Consider the following 20,066-nt stretch of genomic DNA (forward strand, 5'->3'; position numbering starts at 1 on the left):
GTGGTGGAACCTGCTATTCACTTTTGCTGTTGCATGCCAGAAAAAAAAAAAAAAAAGGCAAAATTCTTTTGAATATGCACACCTATGCTGCAGAGCTTAAAGTCTCCGTCATTCCTGTTAAAGTCATTTATGACCAGATAGGTCAATCAACCAACACACACATTATTCCTTAGTGAGAAGAAAGTGTGCTTATTATTCTTTGATTAGGTGCTTCTGGGCATTAGAAACTTGAGTGAAAGTGAGAAAATAGGCTTTTTTTTTTAAAGCAGTTTTACTCGTGGACCCCGAAAGAGGCTGACATGAAAAGATGGGCGTTTCCTCCCTTGCCAACTGAGAGCGATAGGATGGCTTCCCTCACTGCCTTAAGGCTCAGTCAGCCTTCTCAGGAACTGAGCCCAAGTGACCTGGAGGAAGAAAAGTTATTGCAAACAATGAAGAGATAAGAAACAAATTGAGAAAACACTTTCATCTAATTCGATTTTGCCTTTGTTAGAAAAACACCACTAGAATGTGCATAATATTGCCGTGTATACATAGCTGGGAGAGCATAACAATAGCTCCATCTATTTCATCACAAGTCTGAGCCAAAAAGATGTTTCCTTAGCAGACTTTCTTCCTCCTGCAGTTTGGTATTGTCAGTGCAGTGGGGAGGGAGAGAGAAAAGCATGTACAGAGAAGCAGACATTTTCTTTTAAAAAGAACTGTTATTGCCTTTTAGTCTGTAACAAGTATTATTTTCTTTCCCTTGGTTCCCTGCAGCCCAACATCCACATTCCATTACAGAAGTTAGGTGGGTGCCTTGGGCTCTTTCAGAGTGTGCTAGACCAGCAAAAGAGGGAATCAGAGTGAAGAAATGCGAGAGAGAGAGAGAGAGAGAAAGAGAGAAACAGTGAGGGGGCAGAGAGAGACAGAGAGAGAAGAGACAGAGACACGTACAGAGAGAAAGAGACAGAGGAAGAGAAGAGATGAAGAAAGCGGGCATTTTTGAAAGGGGAAACCTGCGTGACTAATATGGACTCTCAAAGTTGTGGACTCATTCTTTTCCTCAAGCACTTCAACACTAGAGACTACCTTTCACATTCAGCCTAATTCATCTTTGTTTTCATAAGCTATTTGGCAGTGGGGCAAATGTGCCTCGGAGGCTTCCCTGGAGGCTCAGATGGTAAAGAGTCTGCATACAATGCAGGAGACCTGGGTTCAGTCTCTAGGTTGGGAAGATACCCTGGAGGAGGAAGCAGCAACCTGCTCCAGTATTCTTGCCTGGAGAATCCCATGCAAGGAGGAGCCTGATGGGCTACAGTCCATGGGGTCCCAAAGAGTCGGGCATGACTGAGCGACTTCCATTTTTTTTTTTTTTTTCATATATGTCTTGGTTAACAAAAGCAACAAAATAGAAATGGAAACCTTATCTCATTTTAAAAATCAACCCCAAAGTAAAACATTGTTCCCAAAGATGTTCTTTTACATTAAGCATAACTTTTTGACCACTAAAAGTGAAAAAAAGAAAAAAAAAAAACCAAAAAAAAAACAAAGAAAAACAACACTGGATTATAGAGTTTAGGTGTTCAGGCAATTGTTTGGGGGGTTTCAAGATCTTTTATCCCTAAGGTTCTAAAAGTTAAAGTTTTCACTATAAGTGTTAGTTATCCCAATATATAGTGAATTCACATTATATATTGTGAATACTAAATTGGTGTAATAAAGAGAAGGCAAATTCTTTTATTATTATTATTTTTAAAAATATTTGTATTATTATTATTTTATCTTTTGGCTATGCAGTGTGGCATGTGGGATCTTAGTTCCCTGACCGGGGACTGAACCCTTGTCCCTGCATTGTGAGTGCAGAGTCAACCACTGGACCACCAGAGAAGTCCCTATTATTATTATTAATCAATTAAATAGCTTACATTTGCATTGCCCTAAATAGTAACTCAAAACATTGAGAGGTTGAGAATTACAACTATAATAATCCTAAAATCAAACTCAACATTAAAATACATTGTTAAAGCATATTTCCTCATAAAATTAAGGATGCAAAGTTAGTTTGCTTCAGTAAACCTTTTACATTCTACTTCATTCTGTCCTCTGTCACCCATCTCAAAATGGAGTACAATTAAAATTCACTTTTGACCCTTGGGTGTCATTCCAAAGATAAATCATTGACAGCTTCTGATTTTCAAAGTCTGAACTCAATTTCTTAGAACCTGTGAGATAAGGGGCTAATGCTCCCCACCCCTAGGGCTGTATGTGTGTAATAACAGAATCATGCTTGTAAATATGCCAAGCACTATGTAGCCATTAGCATTGCTATTGATAACACACACGATTTAAGAATCTAGTACATCAACATCAATTTGCAGATCAGAGAGAGGGAGCTAGAAAACTGGACATAAATGAATAGTCTGGGAAAATAGCTTCATCATTCCCCTACTTATTGTGCAAGTAAAATGCATGAGAGGTGTTCCTTTGTAATTTTCAAATTTATCATCAAGGAGGTTACCTTTTCAGTTCCTTCCTCTTTGAGACTAATAATGTCCAGATCAAAATCCTTCCTCAAGCCATCGGTTTTATTGAAAGTGATACGCCCAGTCAAGCCATCCCACTGAGCCTACGGACAAAAGGAACATGGCGTTACTGTTTAACACTTATAATCCTTAACACCATCAAAGTTGTAATACCTCAGATTCATCACAGTATCCAATTATTCAGCTTCATCATGGTGTTATAAACCATTGTGTTAGTTCAGTAACTTGATAGCAGAACACTTCACTATTTTATTAGCACTCATTTATTTCGTCAGTTCTAACATCTTCACATCAGTCAAATCTGTAATAGTCGCACTCTAGATGGGGGAGTATAGAAAGATTGACTGTAAAAAGGTCTGCCCATGGACTAAACAAAGTCTGGGAAGCCACAATATTTGGTCTTCCAAGGTCAATCCAAATCCAAGGGACTGCCCAGGTGAAGTAATGCCCCTTTTTGTTCTTCGAGAAAAGGATATAATCCATTGACCAAGGTGTTTTTCTTTTTAGCAAACAAAAGCTGAGGAAGTTGGTTACCACTAGACCTGCCTTACAAGATATGCTAAAGGGAGTTCTTTGAGTGGAGAAAAAAGAATACTAAATAACATAAAGACAAAAAAAAAAAAAAAAAAAGGATGCTATGTGATAATCAGCTCATTAGATATGTAAATTAAACCACTAGGGTCTTCATCTTAGACTTCACAGTGATTAGTCGCTAAGTCATGTCCGACACTTTTGTGATCTCTTGGACAGTGCAGCTAAATAAAATAAAATAAAATAGATAAAACACAGTAGTCTGCTCTTCAGAGGACTCACAATGGAGATCTTAGGTCATTTCATGAAATAAAAAATAGTGGCCCCAGAGGTTGTGAGTTTCAATCACTAGGTTATTCTTGATAACCTTGCCTAATTTGAGTTGACTTACAAATGAGGGTAAAGGAGAACTCAGTCCTTTGTATGCACTTAGCTATTTTCCATCTCCCAATTTTACCAAACTCTTTAGATATATGTAAGATGTAAAAAAGATCCTGAGAGCTATACCATATCCAGAGACTTCATGCCACGTGTGTCTGTTGAATGCCCATTTGGCCAAGAGACAGAAGCAATGCAGTGGAAAGAATATGGGTTTATCACAGAGCTGGTTTTAAATCTCTGAAGTATGACTTCAAGCAAGTTACTTAATCTAAATCTGGGTTATCTCAGGCTTCCATGTTTATCCATACCGGTTTTTGAGAGATTTAAATGGCACTTAATACAATTCTTACCACATTGAAAGCATTTAACATTTTAACAGAGATTATTTTTACAGCCATCTCCTATCTTCCCCACATTCAAAACTCTAGAATTTGGCTTTCACTACTGCTAATGTCAGTACTCACAGGTGTAGTCTTTTCTGGTCTCTTCTGCACTTCATTTTACAAACTAACATCAAATTCATTGTTCTGAAATATAATTTCCTATTTATGCAATTTCTCTCAACACATAAAGTATATAATAAATTAATGTCACCTATAAATGAGTCTAACCTTGACTTTACATTTGTAGTTATGCTTAATTTTGTGTGTCAACTTTATTGGGTCATAGTATGTTGTTATCTGGTTAAATATCATCTCTAGGTGTGTCTGTGAGGCTGTTTCCATTTGAATTAATAGAGCATATTGCCCTCTCCAATGTGAGTGGGCATTATCACATCCATTGAGGGCCTGAATAGAACAAGGAACAATCTTTCTGACTGTTGAGAAGGGGGCTTCCACCATTGGTGTTCCTGGTTCTCAGCTTCTTGGTGCCAAGAAGCATCAGGAAAGAGAACATCTAGTAGTTTACAGTTTAGTAGGAATAAGCGTGTTAATGTATTTCAATGAAACACCCGTGTGAGGATAAAAAATTGGCACATAGTAACTGAAGAAAGAAGTATGGATCCTACTTAAACCAACTGCAAGAAAAAAAGGGCCAGGGAAACGTATTTAGAAGAAAGCAGGCCCAAACTCTCAAAGGATGAGAAGTGTGCTGGGCTAAGTTGCTCAGTTGTGTCCAACTCTTTGCGACCCCAAGGACTGTAGCCCATCAGGCTCCTCTGTCCATGGAATTCTCCAGGCAAGGATACTGGAGTGGGTTGCCATTTCCTACTCCAGGGGGTCTTCCCAATCCAAGGACCAAACACAGGTCTCCCACATTGCAGGCAGATTCTTTACCGACTGAACCCCCTGGGAAGCACTTCATTGAGAAGTTAGTTGACCAAACAAAGATTCACAGCCTGAGTAAAATCTGAAACACAAGACAAGTTGTATCTGCCATGGATCCATCGTGCGAGGTGAGGACTGATGAGAAACGAGCCTGGGAAGGAGAGTAGGTGCCTGTTCGTAAAGGTGTCCCAAGTCATGCTCAATGGCTTGGATTTTGCTTTGCAGACATTTGGGAATCATTGGAGTGTTTCAAGCCTACGGGTGTCATGGGCACATGTGCATTACAGCAAGACATTTTGGCAGAACTGAAGGAGAATGACTCAAGACTGTGAGCAGAAGACTGGTTAACAGGTAGTTCTCAAAGAACAAAATATATGGAAATGTACTCTCATTTCCATGTATGAACACAGGGACAGCACAGGTCCTTCATTTCCCTGTCCCAACAACTTGTACACCACAAATACCATCAGGTATTAATAGAAGGAGTTCTACAGCAAGATAGATAGAGTTTCTTGAAGAAAATGTTGCTATTCAAGTTTTACCTAAAGAATACGCTGTAGAATCAACTTGTCCAGAACCAACACAATTTGCACAAAATGTATTTTCTGGCTATCATTCAGATGGAATGGATATCATGAAGAAGTACACTTTATCACTTGATAATGCTGGAAGATAAATCAAATTAATGTCAGGAAATGATGTGTGGACATGAAAAGCCTACACCTCTCATCTAAGCTGCTTATATGGCCAAACCAGATGTGAGTTAAAGTGCTATGACCCATATAGAAAAATGGTTTTTTTCTTTTGATCCTAGAACTTGGTCTTCAGAGTTCATCGCCAAGAGAGACCATAATGCCAAACATTAGCTCCTGCTTTAAAAAAGTGATGGTGTATTTTTGCAGTCAGTTCTAGTGCCTGTTGTTAGACTCTGAGATATAGGTGATCTTATTCTCTGCATTAGGACAAAAACATCAACATGGACAACATGTAGGGAGCCTCCTCTTGTGTGTACTGAGACACACCTCCTGACCTTGTATTTCCCCTTTCACCTCATCACATCCCAATCCTACTTTTTGTACACAGGTCACTCCTCTATATTTTGCAAGTCAAAGGCTGGCTTCATAGATTAATGGGTTAACTGAGAGTTGCTAAATAAGTTATTGCATTAGGGTTATAGTGGCTGTGTGAGAGTAGAGAGCAATTTGTCTATGACTTTGGTTCAGTGCAAATTTCTACTGTGTTAAGGGTTTGGACTAAGTCAGTTTTCAAACCCCTTCTTCATGCTTCTAAAAACGTGCAGTTCTAACCCTCCTCCTGATATGTTTGGAAGGATGTAGTTATCTCCATTAAGTTCTATAGGATTTTCAGAAAGCTTTTTCCTAGAGGCAACTTTTCCTTCATGGGGGTCATGCTGTGAGTCAACTCGATACATTGTCCAGAGTTTATGGAGCTTTCTGAAAATGTACAGAAATTGGTGGCATTTATCTTTTGATGTAGCATATAGTTCATAGCAAGGTCTTAAAACCCCATTCAGAAATCCAATTTTATTTCCACTAAGTGTGTCTATTGTGTCCTTTTGTTTGGTTTCTGTTCTGCTGGTTATATTCTTGAATTTTGTGCTCCAATCAGTGGTGCAGAGTAATTCCCACTTCTCATTTCTCTTCCCTGCTCATCCAAGTGGTAAAAAGTCCCCTTTTCATGCTCTGACAATGCTTCCTTTCCAGCCTCAATATCTATAAAGACACCCTGCCCAGTCCTTTACTGAACTGAAATATCTTTTGACCTTCAAAGTCCAGTTTCCCTAACTGCCAAAATTACCTATGTGCTTCTGCTTCCCATCCCTAGATGAATATTTCTTATATATTCTTTTTTGTTGTTTTTCAAACTAATTGTTGATAAGCATTTACTGAAACACCAATGCATTATTGATCAGGGTGAACAGACAATGACTACGATGAATAAGATCCATGAGGAATCCATTTCTGAGACAAGCCTGAAGCATATGCAATTTAGATAATGATATATAATTATATTAGTCATAATTACAATTTGCTTGCCTTATGTAGAAGCATTTGCACAGAGGACAATTATAGTATACTTAGCTGAAAACAATACTTAAACTATTGTCCCTATTTTAGGAAATCATTTTAATTTCTACTCTGCATTAGACCTCTTGATAACAACTGCTGATAGCAAGTGAGTCAAATGTTGTGACTTTCTTTCCTCTTATAAGATACGTTATTTGATGGCCAAGAGACAAAAATCAAGAGATGAAAGAACAAAATTGAAGTTTTTCATTTCATTTTCAAACATTTTCATTAATACTTTTTCATTTGTATATTCTTTCTCAAGATGATATACATTGCCCAAATAAAATAAAATTTTAGTATTGAGGAAGAAAGTGGCTAGCATTTAACTCTTATAAGAGTCAATTTTTAACTTCACTTAGTTAAAATGATTTCATTCTTTTTTCCTAAAGAGGACTTAAACATGTAAAAGAACATAAAGCCCCCATTCCTAGAACTAGAATATTCCCTGACACACCCTGACACAATTTTCTCATTTTGTATATGGAGCAAATAGTTTCCTATTGAAAGACATATAACTTTTTTTTTGAGAGCTGAATAGAATGTGCTTTTCTCTGTTTAGGCTTTTTTTCCCTTTCTGTTTCTTTTCTTCTGATTCTGTTTTGATTCTGATTTTTGCTCAAGTATATCAGACTGAAAATATCATGCCTAACTCATAGCTTTAGCTATTTCTCTTCCAAAACTGGCTGCAAAGACCAATGGATCCACATCTGGTTGCAGACCATGAGCCGTCTCCGCAGCGCTCTTTCCAGTGCATAGTTAGGAGAGCTCTTTGTGGCTCAGAAGCACCTGGTTTGGGCCATGACTAGGTCTAGGTGTCAGTGGGTATTTTAAGAAGATAGGCAAGCACTTTGTGTGTTTTTCCAGTAGTTGTGTACAGATGTGAGAGTTGGTCCATAAAGAAGGCTAATCACCAAATAATTGATGCTTTTGAATTATGGTATTGGAGAAGACTCTTGAGACTCCCTTGGACAGCAATGAGATCAAACCAGTCAATCCTAAAGGAAATCAACCCTGAATATTCATTGGAAGGACTGATGCTGAAGCTCTAATACTAGCCACCTGATGAAAAGGGTGATGCGGGGCAGACTAAGGGCAGGAGGAGAAGAGGCTGAGAGAGGATGAGCTGCTTCAATAACATCACTGACTCTATGGACATGCATTTGGGCAAACTCTGGCAGATAGTGAAGGGAGGTAAGCCTGGCATGCTTTGCGATGTATTACTTTAAGCAAAATTTCCAAGTTCCTCTCTTAAATTTAAGACATTGAACTAATGTTAAGTCAAATTAATTGATGGGATGGATAATTTCTAGAAATCTAGATAGTTTCTAATAACATAATATAGACATATAGTCACCATTTTGTGTGTATGCACATATGCATATATACCTTTATTGTTATTTTTACATGTTATAAAAAAGTTGCACCTTTGGGTCATGCTAATGAATATGTTTATATTTACTTTATTGAAAAGGTGTTTAAAAGATGTATGTGGCCCTAGGGCGTTGCTTATATATATAAAGTAATGGAGCATCCTTTTGTTTATAAGGTAAAGAGAAAATATGTACAAATTATGAGAAAGTATAGTGAACAGAAAAATATCAGTGTGGCTAGTATAGAAGGTTTGAAGGAACTCTAATTTGCACTGAAGCATGATGCTTGCATATAATGAGTCTGGGGAAAAAAAAACAAAGAAATGTGTCAAAAATTTGGCAGTTTGCTCAGTTTTGACAAAGTTTATTAATAAGATACTTATTTTATTATTTTTTTGGCTAAGCTCACAACATGAGGGATCTTAGTTCCCCCCTCCAGGGACTGAACCTGGGCCTTGGCAGTCAACGTGCCAAACCTTAACCCTTGGACCACCAGCGAATTCCCAGGGGACGTATTTTAATTTTGTGACACTTTTATGCCAAATACTATATGAATGTTAGAGTTTTATTTTAAAATGACAGTTGGTCTCAGAGTACTTAATCTGCTCTTAAGAGAAGGGATAAAAGTTTATAATTTACCTCCTATGTCATCTGCTCATCTGTTCTCATCATCAACAAGTGGTTTCTGCCTTATTCTCATGTTTGTCTGAAGACTTTGCTGGAAGCTATCGGCTGATAACTGGATCTTTTTCAAAGAATAGCACTGTCAGAACTTCATGGAAAAATGGCACCTGATACTCTTACCTGTTGGTACTTTAGGAAACAGTCATTGTTACTGGCTTTGGAGCTTAAAGTGATATCATTTAGCTAATTGTGAATATAGCAGAGGACTTCCAGGACTGAAGTCTGGAATAGAAGACCTTATGAATGCAGAATGCTGACACAGCATCTGGCTATATAAGACATAAGGAGGATTAAATGAATAGTGGGGGCAAATCTAACTGAGATTGTTTGATTTTGAGTACTGCTGGTATGTTTTAAAATGCTCTATTAAGGGAGTAAGAGATATCCTTTATCTTTAACCTTCAATGTAATCACCTATAAATGACACATTCTTTATATGGTAATTTATTTCCCCTTACTCCTCAGAATTCAGTGTCAACTCACTAGTTTTTATGGTAATGTGTTTATTTGCATAAGATCAATAAACATCTGTCTTCTGTTTTCACCAGGACACAGTTTGACAAACTGGTTCTGTAAGGAAGTTCCTGCCAAGGTTGCCACACCTGAGAACAAATCTTAATTAATTAGGTATAGCAAACCCAACATAAGAAACAAGTGTTGCTCTTCATATTTAAAATCAAGATCTAGTCCTTTTAATAAACCCACCTATTATTTGTTCTATGGTTTATAGAATCCCACGAAGAAAGTCATTTACTGGCAGGACAGGAAGTGTACCAGAGTTTGGGCCATTCAAAGAAATTCACCAAAATGTGTAGGTACTATGGAGATGAGTTTCTTGCGTTTAGTTTTTCATCTGTGTTTGGTAGGGTGAATAATGGTTCCCAAATCCCAAGTGTCCATGTTTTAATCCCTAGAGCCTAGAAGGTAGCAAAAGGGATGTTATTAAGTTAGGGATCTTAAAATGAGGAGGTCATTTATCTGGTGGGCCCAGTGTATTCACAAAGGTCTTTATAAGAGAGATCCAGGAGACGTCAGATAGAGAGAAGGAGGAGGGAAGAGAGAAAGAGATTGAAAGGTGCTACATTGCCAGCTTTAAAGATGGGGGAAAGGGTCCACAAACCAAAGATTACAGGAGCCCCGTCACCCTCAAAGCTGGAAAAGTCAAGGATACTGATTTTAAGAGTCTCCAGAAGAAATCCACCCTGACAACACTTTGATGGTAGCCCAGTGAGATTTGTGTCAGACTTCTGACCTCAGAGCTGTAAGAGAATATACTTGTATTGCTTTAAACCACCAAGTTTATGGCGGTTTGTTTAAGAAGCAAGAGGATATTAATATTCCAATAAGAGCCACTGAAACACTTCTGAAACAAGTGAGGCTTATGAAAATACAATCAGAGATTCCTTTTGAAATTTCCATGTAGAAGTCAATTTTCTGACCTTAGTAGCTGCTAAGCAGAAGCTCTGAATTTGCTGGTCATACACAAAGAAGCTTATGTAGTTAATCAAAGCTCTTACTACACCCATGTACATTAATTAGGTCCAAACAGAATGACTCCAGACCCTTCGTAACATGAATAATCTTTAGAGATTATTGATGATACAAGAGGGACTGTTGAGAAAATTATCTAAAACTTGGAAATAAAACAAAAGGATGACTGCATGTGCTTTTAAGGTCATTCAGGGTCATTGTCTAATAGGCTCACCCAATGATGATTCAATTCTCTAGGGGTTTGTTCTTTTGTTTGTTTTACTATTTCCTATTGTTCAGGGTCAAGACTATGAAATTATATGTTAACTTGTAGACTTTTTGTCCAATAGAGATACAAATAATTTATGTCTGGTACAAGAGATAACCTCAAAGGTTATGGTTTTATTGTTCTGTAGGACAGTAATCAGTTTTGACTCTAACCCAGCATTCTTTTTTCAGTTAGCCTCTCTTGATGGACTGTATAATCAGCATTTCTTTAACTTCTCTTTGAACCAGCTTCACTGTCCTTTTGGTTCCATCATTAAGAAATTTATTTCCATCATTATTATTCTATCAGTGTTTTCACAGCACATGTTTACATTTGTATGAAAGTCATGTTGATAACTTTACAAAGTTACATATTGACTACTGCTAAGTGATATACTTGTATTACCTCCTTTGATTCTCACAGGAGGCAGTCAAAGTAAATAGGATTGTTCCCATTTTAATGAAGAGAAAAGAGATCCTATAGTTGGTAAGATGCATTGGAGGGATTCAAAACAATGTCTCAATCGCATTCTTTCTCCAGCACTATTCTTCATTCCTACAGATAAGGTCAAGGGAAAGAAAATGAAGATGGGTGGGCTAATGTCTCTCATTATAAATCCTCACACATGGGTCCAAAGGAGAAGATATTCTCAAGTCAAGAAAATTAAAAAGATTTTTAAAAAAGGAATTATAAATGCAGGTATTAAATCAGCATGAAAATTCTGATTTCCCTCTAACTCGGTGACATGTTAGAAGCCTGGGTTGCCCAAATTGACCCAACTTTAATCTGCTAGGTTTAATCAGAAAGACAAAAGCCTAGCCTTTGCCCTAGCTTCTAGGATCCCATTTCTCAGTTTCTGTGCTTCCTCTCTGCAGAGCAGCCTCTCTGGCAAGTTGGTGTCATACAGCTGGAGACTGATGACAGCCTGAGTCAAAACAAACCAGCCACCAGCCTCTTGTGTGTAGCTCCCTCCTGACGCTGGGCTGTGCTGAGTCGCTCAGTGTCTGACTCTTTGCAACCCCATGGACTGTAGCCCACCAGGGTCCTCTGTCTGTGGGGAGTCTTCAGACAAGAATGCTGGAGTGGGTTGCCATGTTCTCCTCCAGGAGATCTTCCCAACCCAGGAATTTGCACATAGAATTACTTTGCTTCTCATTTTACTTTTTTTCCAAAGTTTTGAAATTTTTACAATGTTGTGCTGGTTTCTGCCATATGGTGCCTAATATTCAGGGCAAGGGGAATGTCTAGAAAGTGTCTGAACTCTTGGTTTTATGTTAGTTTGGTTAAAATGCTCCTAACTTTCTCTCTATGACTGCCTGCTACTACTCTTAAGAACCTCATTCTATTTGCTTGCAGTGGGTTAAATGGGTCCTGGGATGGTCCTACTTCCTATGATTTCCATTTTGGATTTCCCTGTGTGTGGCTGTTCATTGACTCTTTATTGAAAATGTTGGTGACTTTTGCTGACTTAAAACTGAAAAGACAGTGGAAAGTGTTTTAAAGTCCTTTATCTCCAGTCACAGTGTGTCTCCTTCCTTGAAGTTTTCTCCCTGGACAACCCTCTCTGATTCCCTTCTCTTCAGCATCTTTGTCTTCCCTATTTTTCATCAAGCATACCTCTTTTTCTTATTCTGAGGTAGCAATAATGCCTTGAATTTTAGATAGCCCATGGCAACATGTGACAGAATCAATTTATGGTCCAGAAAGCTAAGTGGAAAAGAAGTTTTCAAATAAACCAGGAAGATTTAATACAATCATAAATTAATATGCTTTTAGCAGCCTAACCAAAAAAAAAAAATCCCATATTGCATTTAAAAATTTTAAAAATACTGCTGAAAACCACTTCACTGGTCTTCATATATTGTTCATATACAAATTTTAGTCATAAACCCAGCATTATAAACAAGATGCTCTTCAACAGAGTGATAGTTCCTTTTAAATGTTATCATGTTTTGATGTCTGAGTGTGGTGCAGCAGGAAAGGTTTGACTTTGGGATCAAATGATGTGGGATTAGCTGGGTGACTATGTACGTTGCAAATACTAGGGCAAGACTGAGAGACTAGCAATTCCACTTTCACTCTGAGCAGATTACTTAACTTCTTCAACATGCGTTTGCAAAAACTAACACTGTCTTTGACTAGTTGTTGTAAAGATTAAAGGAGACAATTCTTCAGAGCTTCTAACCAGGACCATCAGATGGAAGCTCAATAAAATTCCAGTTCCTTTCTTATCTTGACCTAGTTAAGAACTCCTCAACTCTTCCAACAGATGCAAGGTCACCATTTTGCAATTGATCCTTGCTCTGTGTCAGAGCCTTCCTTTACCCTGCTTGTCAGTGAAAAACTAACTGCCTTACTACATCATCAATTACACTAATGCAGTGGCTGTCAAATTCTAATGAGCACAAAACCATTGGGATACTTGGTTGACGTGAGAGCCAGGGGTTTGCAATTTTTTTTTTTTTTTACTAAGCATTCCACTTGCTTTTGCAATCATGAAGAAGGTCCTCATACTATACTCTGAGAATTACTGAAACATGGCTCCAAGTTTGTCAACTCTGTGGACCCTATACTACCTGTATTTGTTGAATAATCTCACCAAAAATTACCAGTCACCAAACAATTATTGAGCTTGATTTCAGCGACAGACTTCACAGTCTGATGATTAACGTACCTGTCTGTTTATCTATCTATCATCTATCTATCTATCTATCTATCTATCTATCTATCTATCTATCTGTTTGTCTAGCAGTCAATCCATTTATCAAAATGGTCAAAAAGTTTGTTTATAAAATGTTACAGAAAAACCCAAGTGAACTTTCTGGTGATCACAGTATCTATCTATCTATCATGTATTTACCTATCATTTATCTATGTATAGGGAGCATATATTATATAAAATTGAAAAGTAAATGAGTGGGACTGATAAAATTTTATGGAATTGGGAAAGATTATTAATAAGTGTGGATGGTATAGCCAGTGAAGTTTTTAGAAGATGGAGATGGAACTAGTCATCGAAGATAAACAACATTGGAAACAAAGCATACACTTAAGTCTCTCAGTAAAATATTGATCTGGCAAAATCTGTTATCACACAGTTTGGCATATATTGATTCAATCCTATACTCTTATATCCCAAGAAAATTTGAGAAATAATACAGATGCCTCTGGGATAAGACACTTGGTGTATTATAGGCAAAGAGATCTACAGAGTCTTTTCAAAGTCTGTGCTCTCCTTGAGAAAATAGATTTGTCCCCAAAGATCCTGACTGCTATAATTGTTCTTGGGGTCACACTGACCTCACAGGTCCTCTTTTGGAATCTAGAATCAATCCCTAGCATGACCTGAACCAGTTTGATTGTTGTCAGTATTGCCTCAGTGGAATACTATCCTGGTGAGAGATTAGATTCCTGATATGGCCACACAGTCCAAAGCTCATACATTAATAAGAAGCTGAACTAAGCCTGGAAGTTTCAGCACTTTGCCCATGATCCAGGGACTCCTGTGTGTTGCCAGACCTAGAAGCATTTACACTGATTTCTAGGCATTTCCCAGTACCGCTACAAAACAGCCACTATAACAGTTGGAGGGAAAGCTATGGCAAACCTAGACAGAGACATCACTTTGTCAACAGAGATCCTTATAGTAAAGCTATGGTTTTTCCAGCAGTCATGTACGGATTGGAGAGTTGGACCATAAAGAAGGCTTAGTGCCGAAGTATTGATGCTTTTGAATAGTGGAGCTGGAGACGACTCTTCAGAGTTCCTAAAACAGCAAGGAGAACAAGTCAGTCAATCCTAAAGGAAATCAACTCTGAATATTCGTTAGAAGGACTGATGCTAAATCTGAAGCTTCAATACTTTGGCCACCTGATGAGAACAGCTGACTCACTGCAGAAGACCCTGATGCTAGGAAAAATTGAAGGCAAAAGGAGAAGGAGTCAGCAGAGGATGAAATGGTTAGCATCACCGACTCAATAGACATGAATCTGAGCAAACTCCAAGAGATAGTGAAGGACACGGTAGCCTGACATGCTACAGTTCATGGGGTCACAAAGAGTCAGACAGGACTCAGCAGCTGAAAAACAACAGCAACATACCTACACGGCTGTTTCAGAATCCTTTTTAGAGCACTTCCTTGAAACAATATTTTCAATTGCCTAGAGAATGAACCCCCACCTCTCTAACACAGTATTTACTTCTCTTTCCTGCTGTTTCCTTCTTATCCCCATCTCTAGCCATGTTTTACCCCAAGGGTAAAACTCATGTTTCAACACAGACTCTGTGCATATTCATAATTTACAAATTTGTTTAGAGTGTAAGCCTCCCAAGGCCAGGGATAGACATCTATTTTGTTCCATCCCCATCACCAAAGATAAGGCTTGACACCTAGTAAGCAGTACTCATTACATACTTACTGAAAGAGCAAAAGAATCTATCAAGGTCAATTCAAATGTCTTCTTTTCTCTGACGCCATCCCCAATCCTTTCAGTTAGAATACTTTTTCTCTTGGATTAATAGTATTATATTTATATACAATTTTAGCCTATATTGGAACAGAGTTGTATTGCAATCAGATGTGTATATTTCCCTCCAGCTTATGACTTCCTTAGAGTCAGGGGCAGTCTTGTACTCATCATTTACTATACTTAGTACTGGGAAAGACTGAAGGCAGGAGAAGGGGACGACAGAGGATGAGATGGTTGGATGGCATCTCTGACTCAATGGACGTGGGTTTGAGCAAGCTCTAGGAGATGGTGACAGACAGGGAAGCCCGGCCCACTGCAGTCCATGGGGTCGCAGTGTCAGACATGACTGAGTGGCTGCACCATAGTAACTTATGAATTAACTGAATTTCTGAATAAGATCTTCCATGAAAACTTATCTGTAATACTACAACTTTAGAAGAAGTAAAAGTTGCATACTTTAGTTAGAAATTCTTTGGAAGAGCTCGAGCTCTTCTCTGTTAAATCTTCCAGTGTCAGAGGCTTTTGGGGTTCCGGCTTGCATGTGTGCTCTGTCCTGTCTGACTCTTTGCAACCCCATGGATTGTAGCCAGTCAGGCTCCTCTGTTCATGGGATTTCCCAGGCAAGAGTATTGGGGTGGGTTGCCATTTCCTTCTCCAGGGGATCTTCCCCACCCAGGGATCGAAACCCCACCTCCTGCATTGCATTGACAGGCCAATTCTTTGCCAGTGAGCCACCAGGGACGCCCTCGGTCATAATATGAAAGCCCTATTTTGCTCAAGTTCAGTGCCCTGTAGTTTTGGTTTCCTTGCACATGGCAGGATTTCTGTTCTCTAGGATAATCATTTTATGTCACAGGCCTTCTGTGTCTTGTATAAATGAAGATATTGAATGGAATAATATCTGAGATTCGACCATTCTAGTCCTTCCTCTGTCTGGTTTGGAAATTTGCGCAAATTCTCAGGCCATGCTTACTTACAAAAGCCTGCATGCAACAGTCTTAGGAATCCATCCTGGATCTATTTGAAAATGAACACTGTGCTTCTGAAAGTCAAAGCAGAAAGATGGCCAGTCTAAGGAGGAATATCCAGGTCTCTAACGAATCAATTAAAATGTAACGCTTAGAAATCCTTTTAACATGGAACTAAGTCCCCTCTTTCGTCTCTCTACTCAACCTACTGCTTTCAGCTCCAGGAGACTTGCTGAATTTACTCTTTTCTTGACAAACATACTGCTTTCTTACCCACCGAGCAAGTAAATGTAGCTTTTTAAAAGATTATTTTTAATTTGAGCTCTAGGGGTCTTTTTCTTATTCTTTGACAGGGTCTTATACTTTAAATCCCAAGTGCTCACCTACCTACAACTTCTTAACTAACCCTTTTGCGACTGTGCCTACCGGAGCACGAAGTAAATGGGGTTTGCCTAAAGCAATATCATGATGTTTTGGCAGAACTGCTGAGTAAGTCCTTCAGTTTTGTTTTTCTAACATCACATTAAGCAATACTATTTCAACTCAAATGCTTTGCAGCATTTATTTCCTCAGGATGAGGATTCTGGGGTTTAGATTCATTCAGCGTCTCAAGAACTTCCAGTCAAGTGAAGAAATGAGTCAAATAAATCCCATGGCATTTCATGAAACTGCCTCAAAACTACAAGAGACTTAATTAGACTGCGGTTATTTGACTTAATGATGTTTTAAAACAATATTCACAAATTGTGGGTGAGAAGAAAAATTGCTTCATGCCATCCTTCAAAGCTGTCTCTTGCAGAATTGCTTTAAGCAGGAAGCAACATACATTGCTCTGCCTATTGTAGAATAATTAAGTTCGAATGGTAAAAAGTCAATTGTTTTGATACCATTACAGTTCAATTGAATCATGTTGATTAGAATAGGTTGGGCATGTTCTCATTTAGATCCTTCTCTCTCTTGGTCCGGAGCAAAATTTATTATCGGCCATCACCGAATAAAGTCTTCTAAGAGAAGAAAAAACCAATTATGAAAGATGGGCTTTTCAGATCTCTAATTAGCCAACTACTTGGAAAGAATATTAGTGAAAATACACCTGTGGTTTAATTTTTAATAATGTTATTACTGCCACATTAAAAATACATAAAACACCTTTCAGGGAAGGAGCACACAGCAACACGGGAGCAATGGAAGGGTTCCTGCTGCTTGATGCAGCCATGAACTTGGTTCTTTTCCAGTGTGAAGCCTCATCTCCAATGATACAGTTGCCAAAAGCCAGTCTCTTTGTTTCATCAGGAATTTGTGACATTATTACTAGTCCCCTTTAAGCTTTTGGCAGGTTTATCCCCAGACAAGTTTGAGCAATTGTTACTGAATCTGACTGATTCTGGAAGAGATGTGAAAAAAAAAAATTACACGATCAAATAGTTTATAAAAAGATGCTCTTAAAAGATATGCACCAGATACTGATGGTTTCACTTCTGCGTGGCTTCTACCCTACCATCACCCAGGGTGGAGTGACCCTGGGCAATGCCTTAGAAACCCTCCTGGACAGGCCTGTTGCCAAAAGCTGCTTGCAAAGAGGTCACACTCCAATTACTAAGACAGACTGCTAATTTCCATTTAATGTAAATTTGGTGAGCGTTGGGAATACACGATCTTGTCACATCTGCCATCAGTATTTTGCTTAGCATTAAAAGAAAATACATATTGGCAAAGACTTGAAGTGTGGCATCAGATCCACATATCCACAGGTTCTGCATCTGCAGAGTCAACCAACTGTGGATCAAAAGTATCAGGAAAAATTCCTAACGTTCCAAAAAGCAAAACTTGAATTTGCATGTAATGACAACTTTTTACATAGAGTCCACATTGTATTTACAATGAATTACATAGTATTTACTTAGTACTAGGCACTTTAAGTAGCCCAGAGGTGATTTAAAGTATCCATGAGGGTGTGCATAGGTTATATTCAAATGCTACACCATTCACTACACAGTGACAGAATTTATTTTCTTGGGCTCCAAAATCACTGCAAATGGTGACTTCAGCCATGAAATTAAAAGACGCTTGCTCCTTGGAAGAAAATCTATGACAAACCTAGACAGTGTATTAAAAAACAGAGACATTATTTTGCCAACAGTCTGCATAGTCAAAGCTATGGTTTTTCCAGTAGTCAGGTATGGATGTGAGAGTTGGACCCTAAAGAAGGAGCACTGAAGGACTGATGCTTTTGAACTGTGGGTTAGAGAAGATTCTTGAGAGTCCCTTGGAAAGCAAGAGATCAAACCAGTTAATCCTAAAGGAAATCAGTCCTGAATATCCATTGGAAGGACTGATACTGAAGCTGAAGCTGAAGCTTCAATACCTTGGCCACCTGATGTGAGAGATGACTCATTGGAAAAGACCCTGATGCTGGCAACGATTGAACCCAGGAGGAGAAGGGGATGACAGAGTACAAGATGGTTGGATGGCATCACCGACTCAACGGATATGAGTTTGAGCAAGCTCCAGGAGACGGTGAAGGATAGGGATGCCTAGTCAGCTGCAATCCATGGGGTCACAAAGAGTGGGACATGACTGAGCAACTGAACAGCAACACCGTTTAAAGGAGATCAAGCCTGGCAATGCTAAAGGAAGTCAACCCTGAATATTCATTGGAAGGACTGATGCTACACCTGAAGCTCTAATACTTTGACCACCAGATAAGAAGAGCTGATTCATTGGAAAAGACCTTGATACTAGGAAAGGTTGAAAGCAAAAAGGAGAAGGGTCAGCAGAGAATGAGATGATTAGATAGCATCACTGGCCATTGGACATGCATTTGAGCAAGCTTTGGGAGATAGTGGAAGACAGAGGAGTCTGGTATGCTGTAGTCCATGGGGTAGCGAAGAGTTGGACATGGTTTAGGGACTGAACAACAACACCAACACCATTTAACATAAAGGAGTAGAGGATACACTTATTTTGGTATCCACAAGGGTCCTGGAACTCATGCCTTCTGGATACAGAAGACTGCTCTATTTTTTCCTGTATCCTTGTAATTCAAGCCAAAGTGCCTTTAAAGGATCCTTTGAGGTTGATTTTGCATAGCCTAATGTTTGAGAATTTACAGTGGCTTATTTGTTTTAGTATGTTTATTCAAAATCTCTTTCTTCTTTATTACTTCATGATCATTTGCATTTTCATTCCTTTTCATTATACTATGACATTTGGCTTAATTCTGCCTATATTTATTAACCTCTCCATTTCAGTTGATTGTTTACCCTGTCTGGGATGCTTGGGGTAACCTAGTACCCCAGTGTCATTTTGATAATCTCTAATTGTCCTTTAGATTTTATGTTTTATGTTCCTTCCTCCAAGAAGCCCTAAACCTCAAAGACTGGGTTAGGAATTCTTCCAAAGCTTCCCCATTTGTTTAGTCACCAAGTCAGGTCCAACTCTTTATGATTCCATGGACTGTAACGCCCCAGGCTCCTCCATCCATGGGATTTCCCAGGCAAGAATACTGGACTGGGTTGCCATTTCCTTCTCCAGAGGATCTTCCCGACCCAGGGATCAAATCTGCATCTTCTGCTTGGCAAGTGGATTCTTTACCACTGCACCACCAGGAAGCCCACAGTTTCCATATAGTGCTTTATAATTGTCACTGTGAAAGTGTGCATTGGATTGGATTAATCGCTTCCTATCCTCTTATACTGTGGATTCATTGAAGGCAGTGTATCAATGCTCCATAAGACTTATGTGTTCTTATTTTTGAAAGGCTGTCAGTTAAGCATACTAAATGAGCATTTCTTTAATGGAGGCAGTTTTGAAATAAAACAAAGCAGCATAGATTTTGGCACCACAGAATCCCAAAGTTAACTCTTTCCTACATTTTATCAGTTGATCAAGTGGAGAAGGAAATGGCAACCCACCCCAGTATTCTTGCCTGGAAAACCCCATGGATGGACGAGCCTGGAGGGCTACAGTTTTTGGGGCCACAAAGAGTCAGAAACGACTGAGCAAGTAACGCTTTCACTTTTCAAGCTGATCAAACCAGCTG

General features: G+C 38.7%; 1 protein-coding gene across 8 annotated transcripts in view; it reads right to left on the bottom strand.

Annotated features, from left to right (window-relative positions):
• Positions 1–20,066, bottom strand: part of GRIK1 (glutamate ionotropic receptor kainate type subunit 1) — a 438,918-nt gene that overhangs the window by 65,434 nt on the left and 353,418 nt on the right. For all 8 annotated transcript variants that reach the window (XM_065913539.1, XM_065913535.1, XM_065913533.1 and 5 more), the window contains one exon: positions 2,501–2,608. In XM_065913539.1, coding sequence (XP_065769611.1) covers positions 2,501–2,608 — 108 coding nt within the window. The remainder of the gene's footprint in view (positions 1–2,500; positions 2,609–20,066) is intronic.

This window comes from Muntiacus reevesi, chromosome 21 (genome assembly GCF_963930625.1).
Source record: "Muntiacus reevesi chromosome 21, mMunRee1.1, whole genome shotgun sequence".
NCBI classification, from domain to species: Eukaryota; Metazoa; Chordata; class Mammalia; order Artiodactyla; family Cervidae; genus Muntiacus; species Muntiacus reevesi.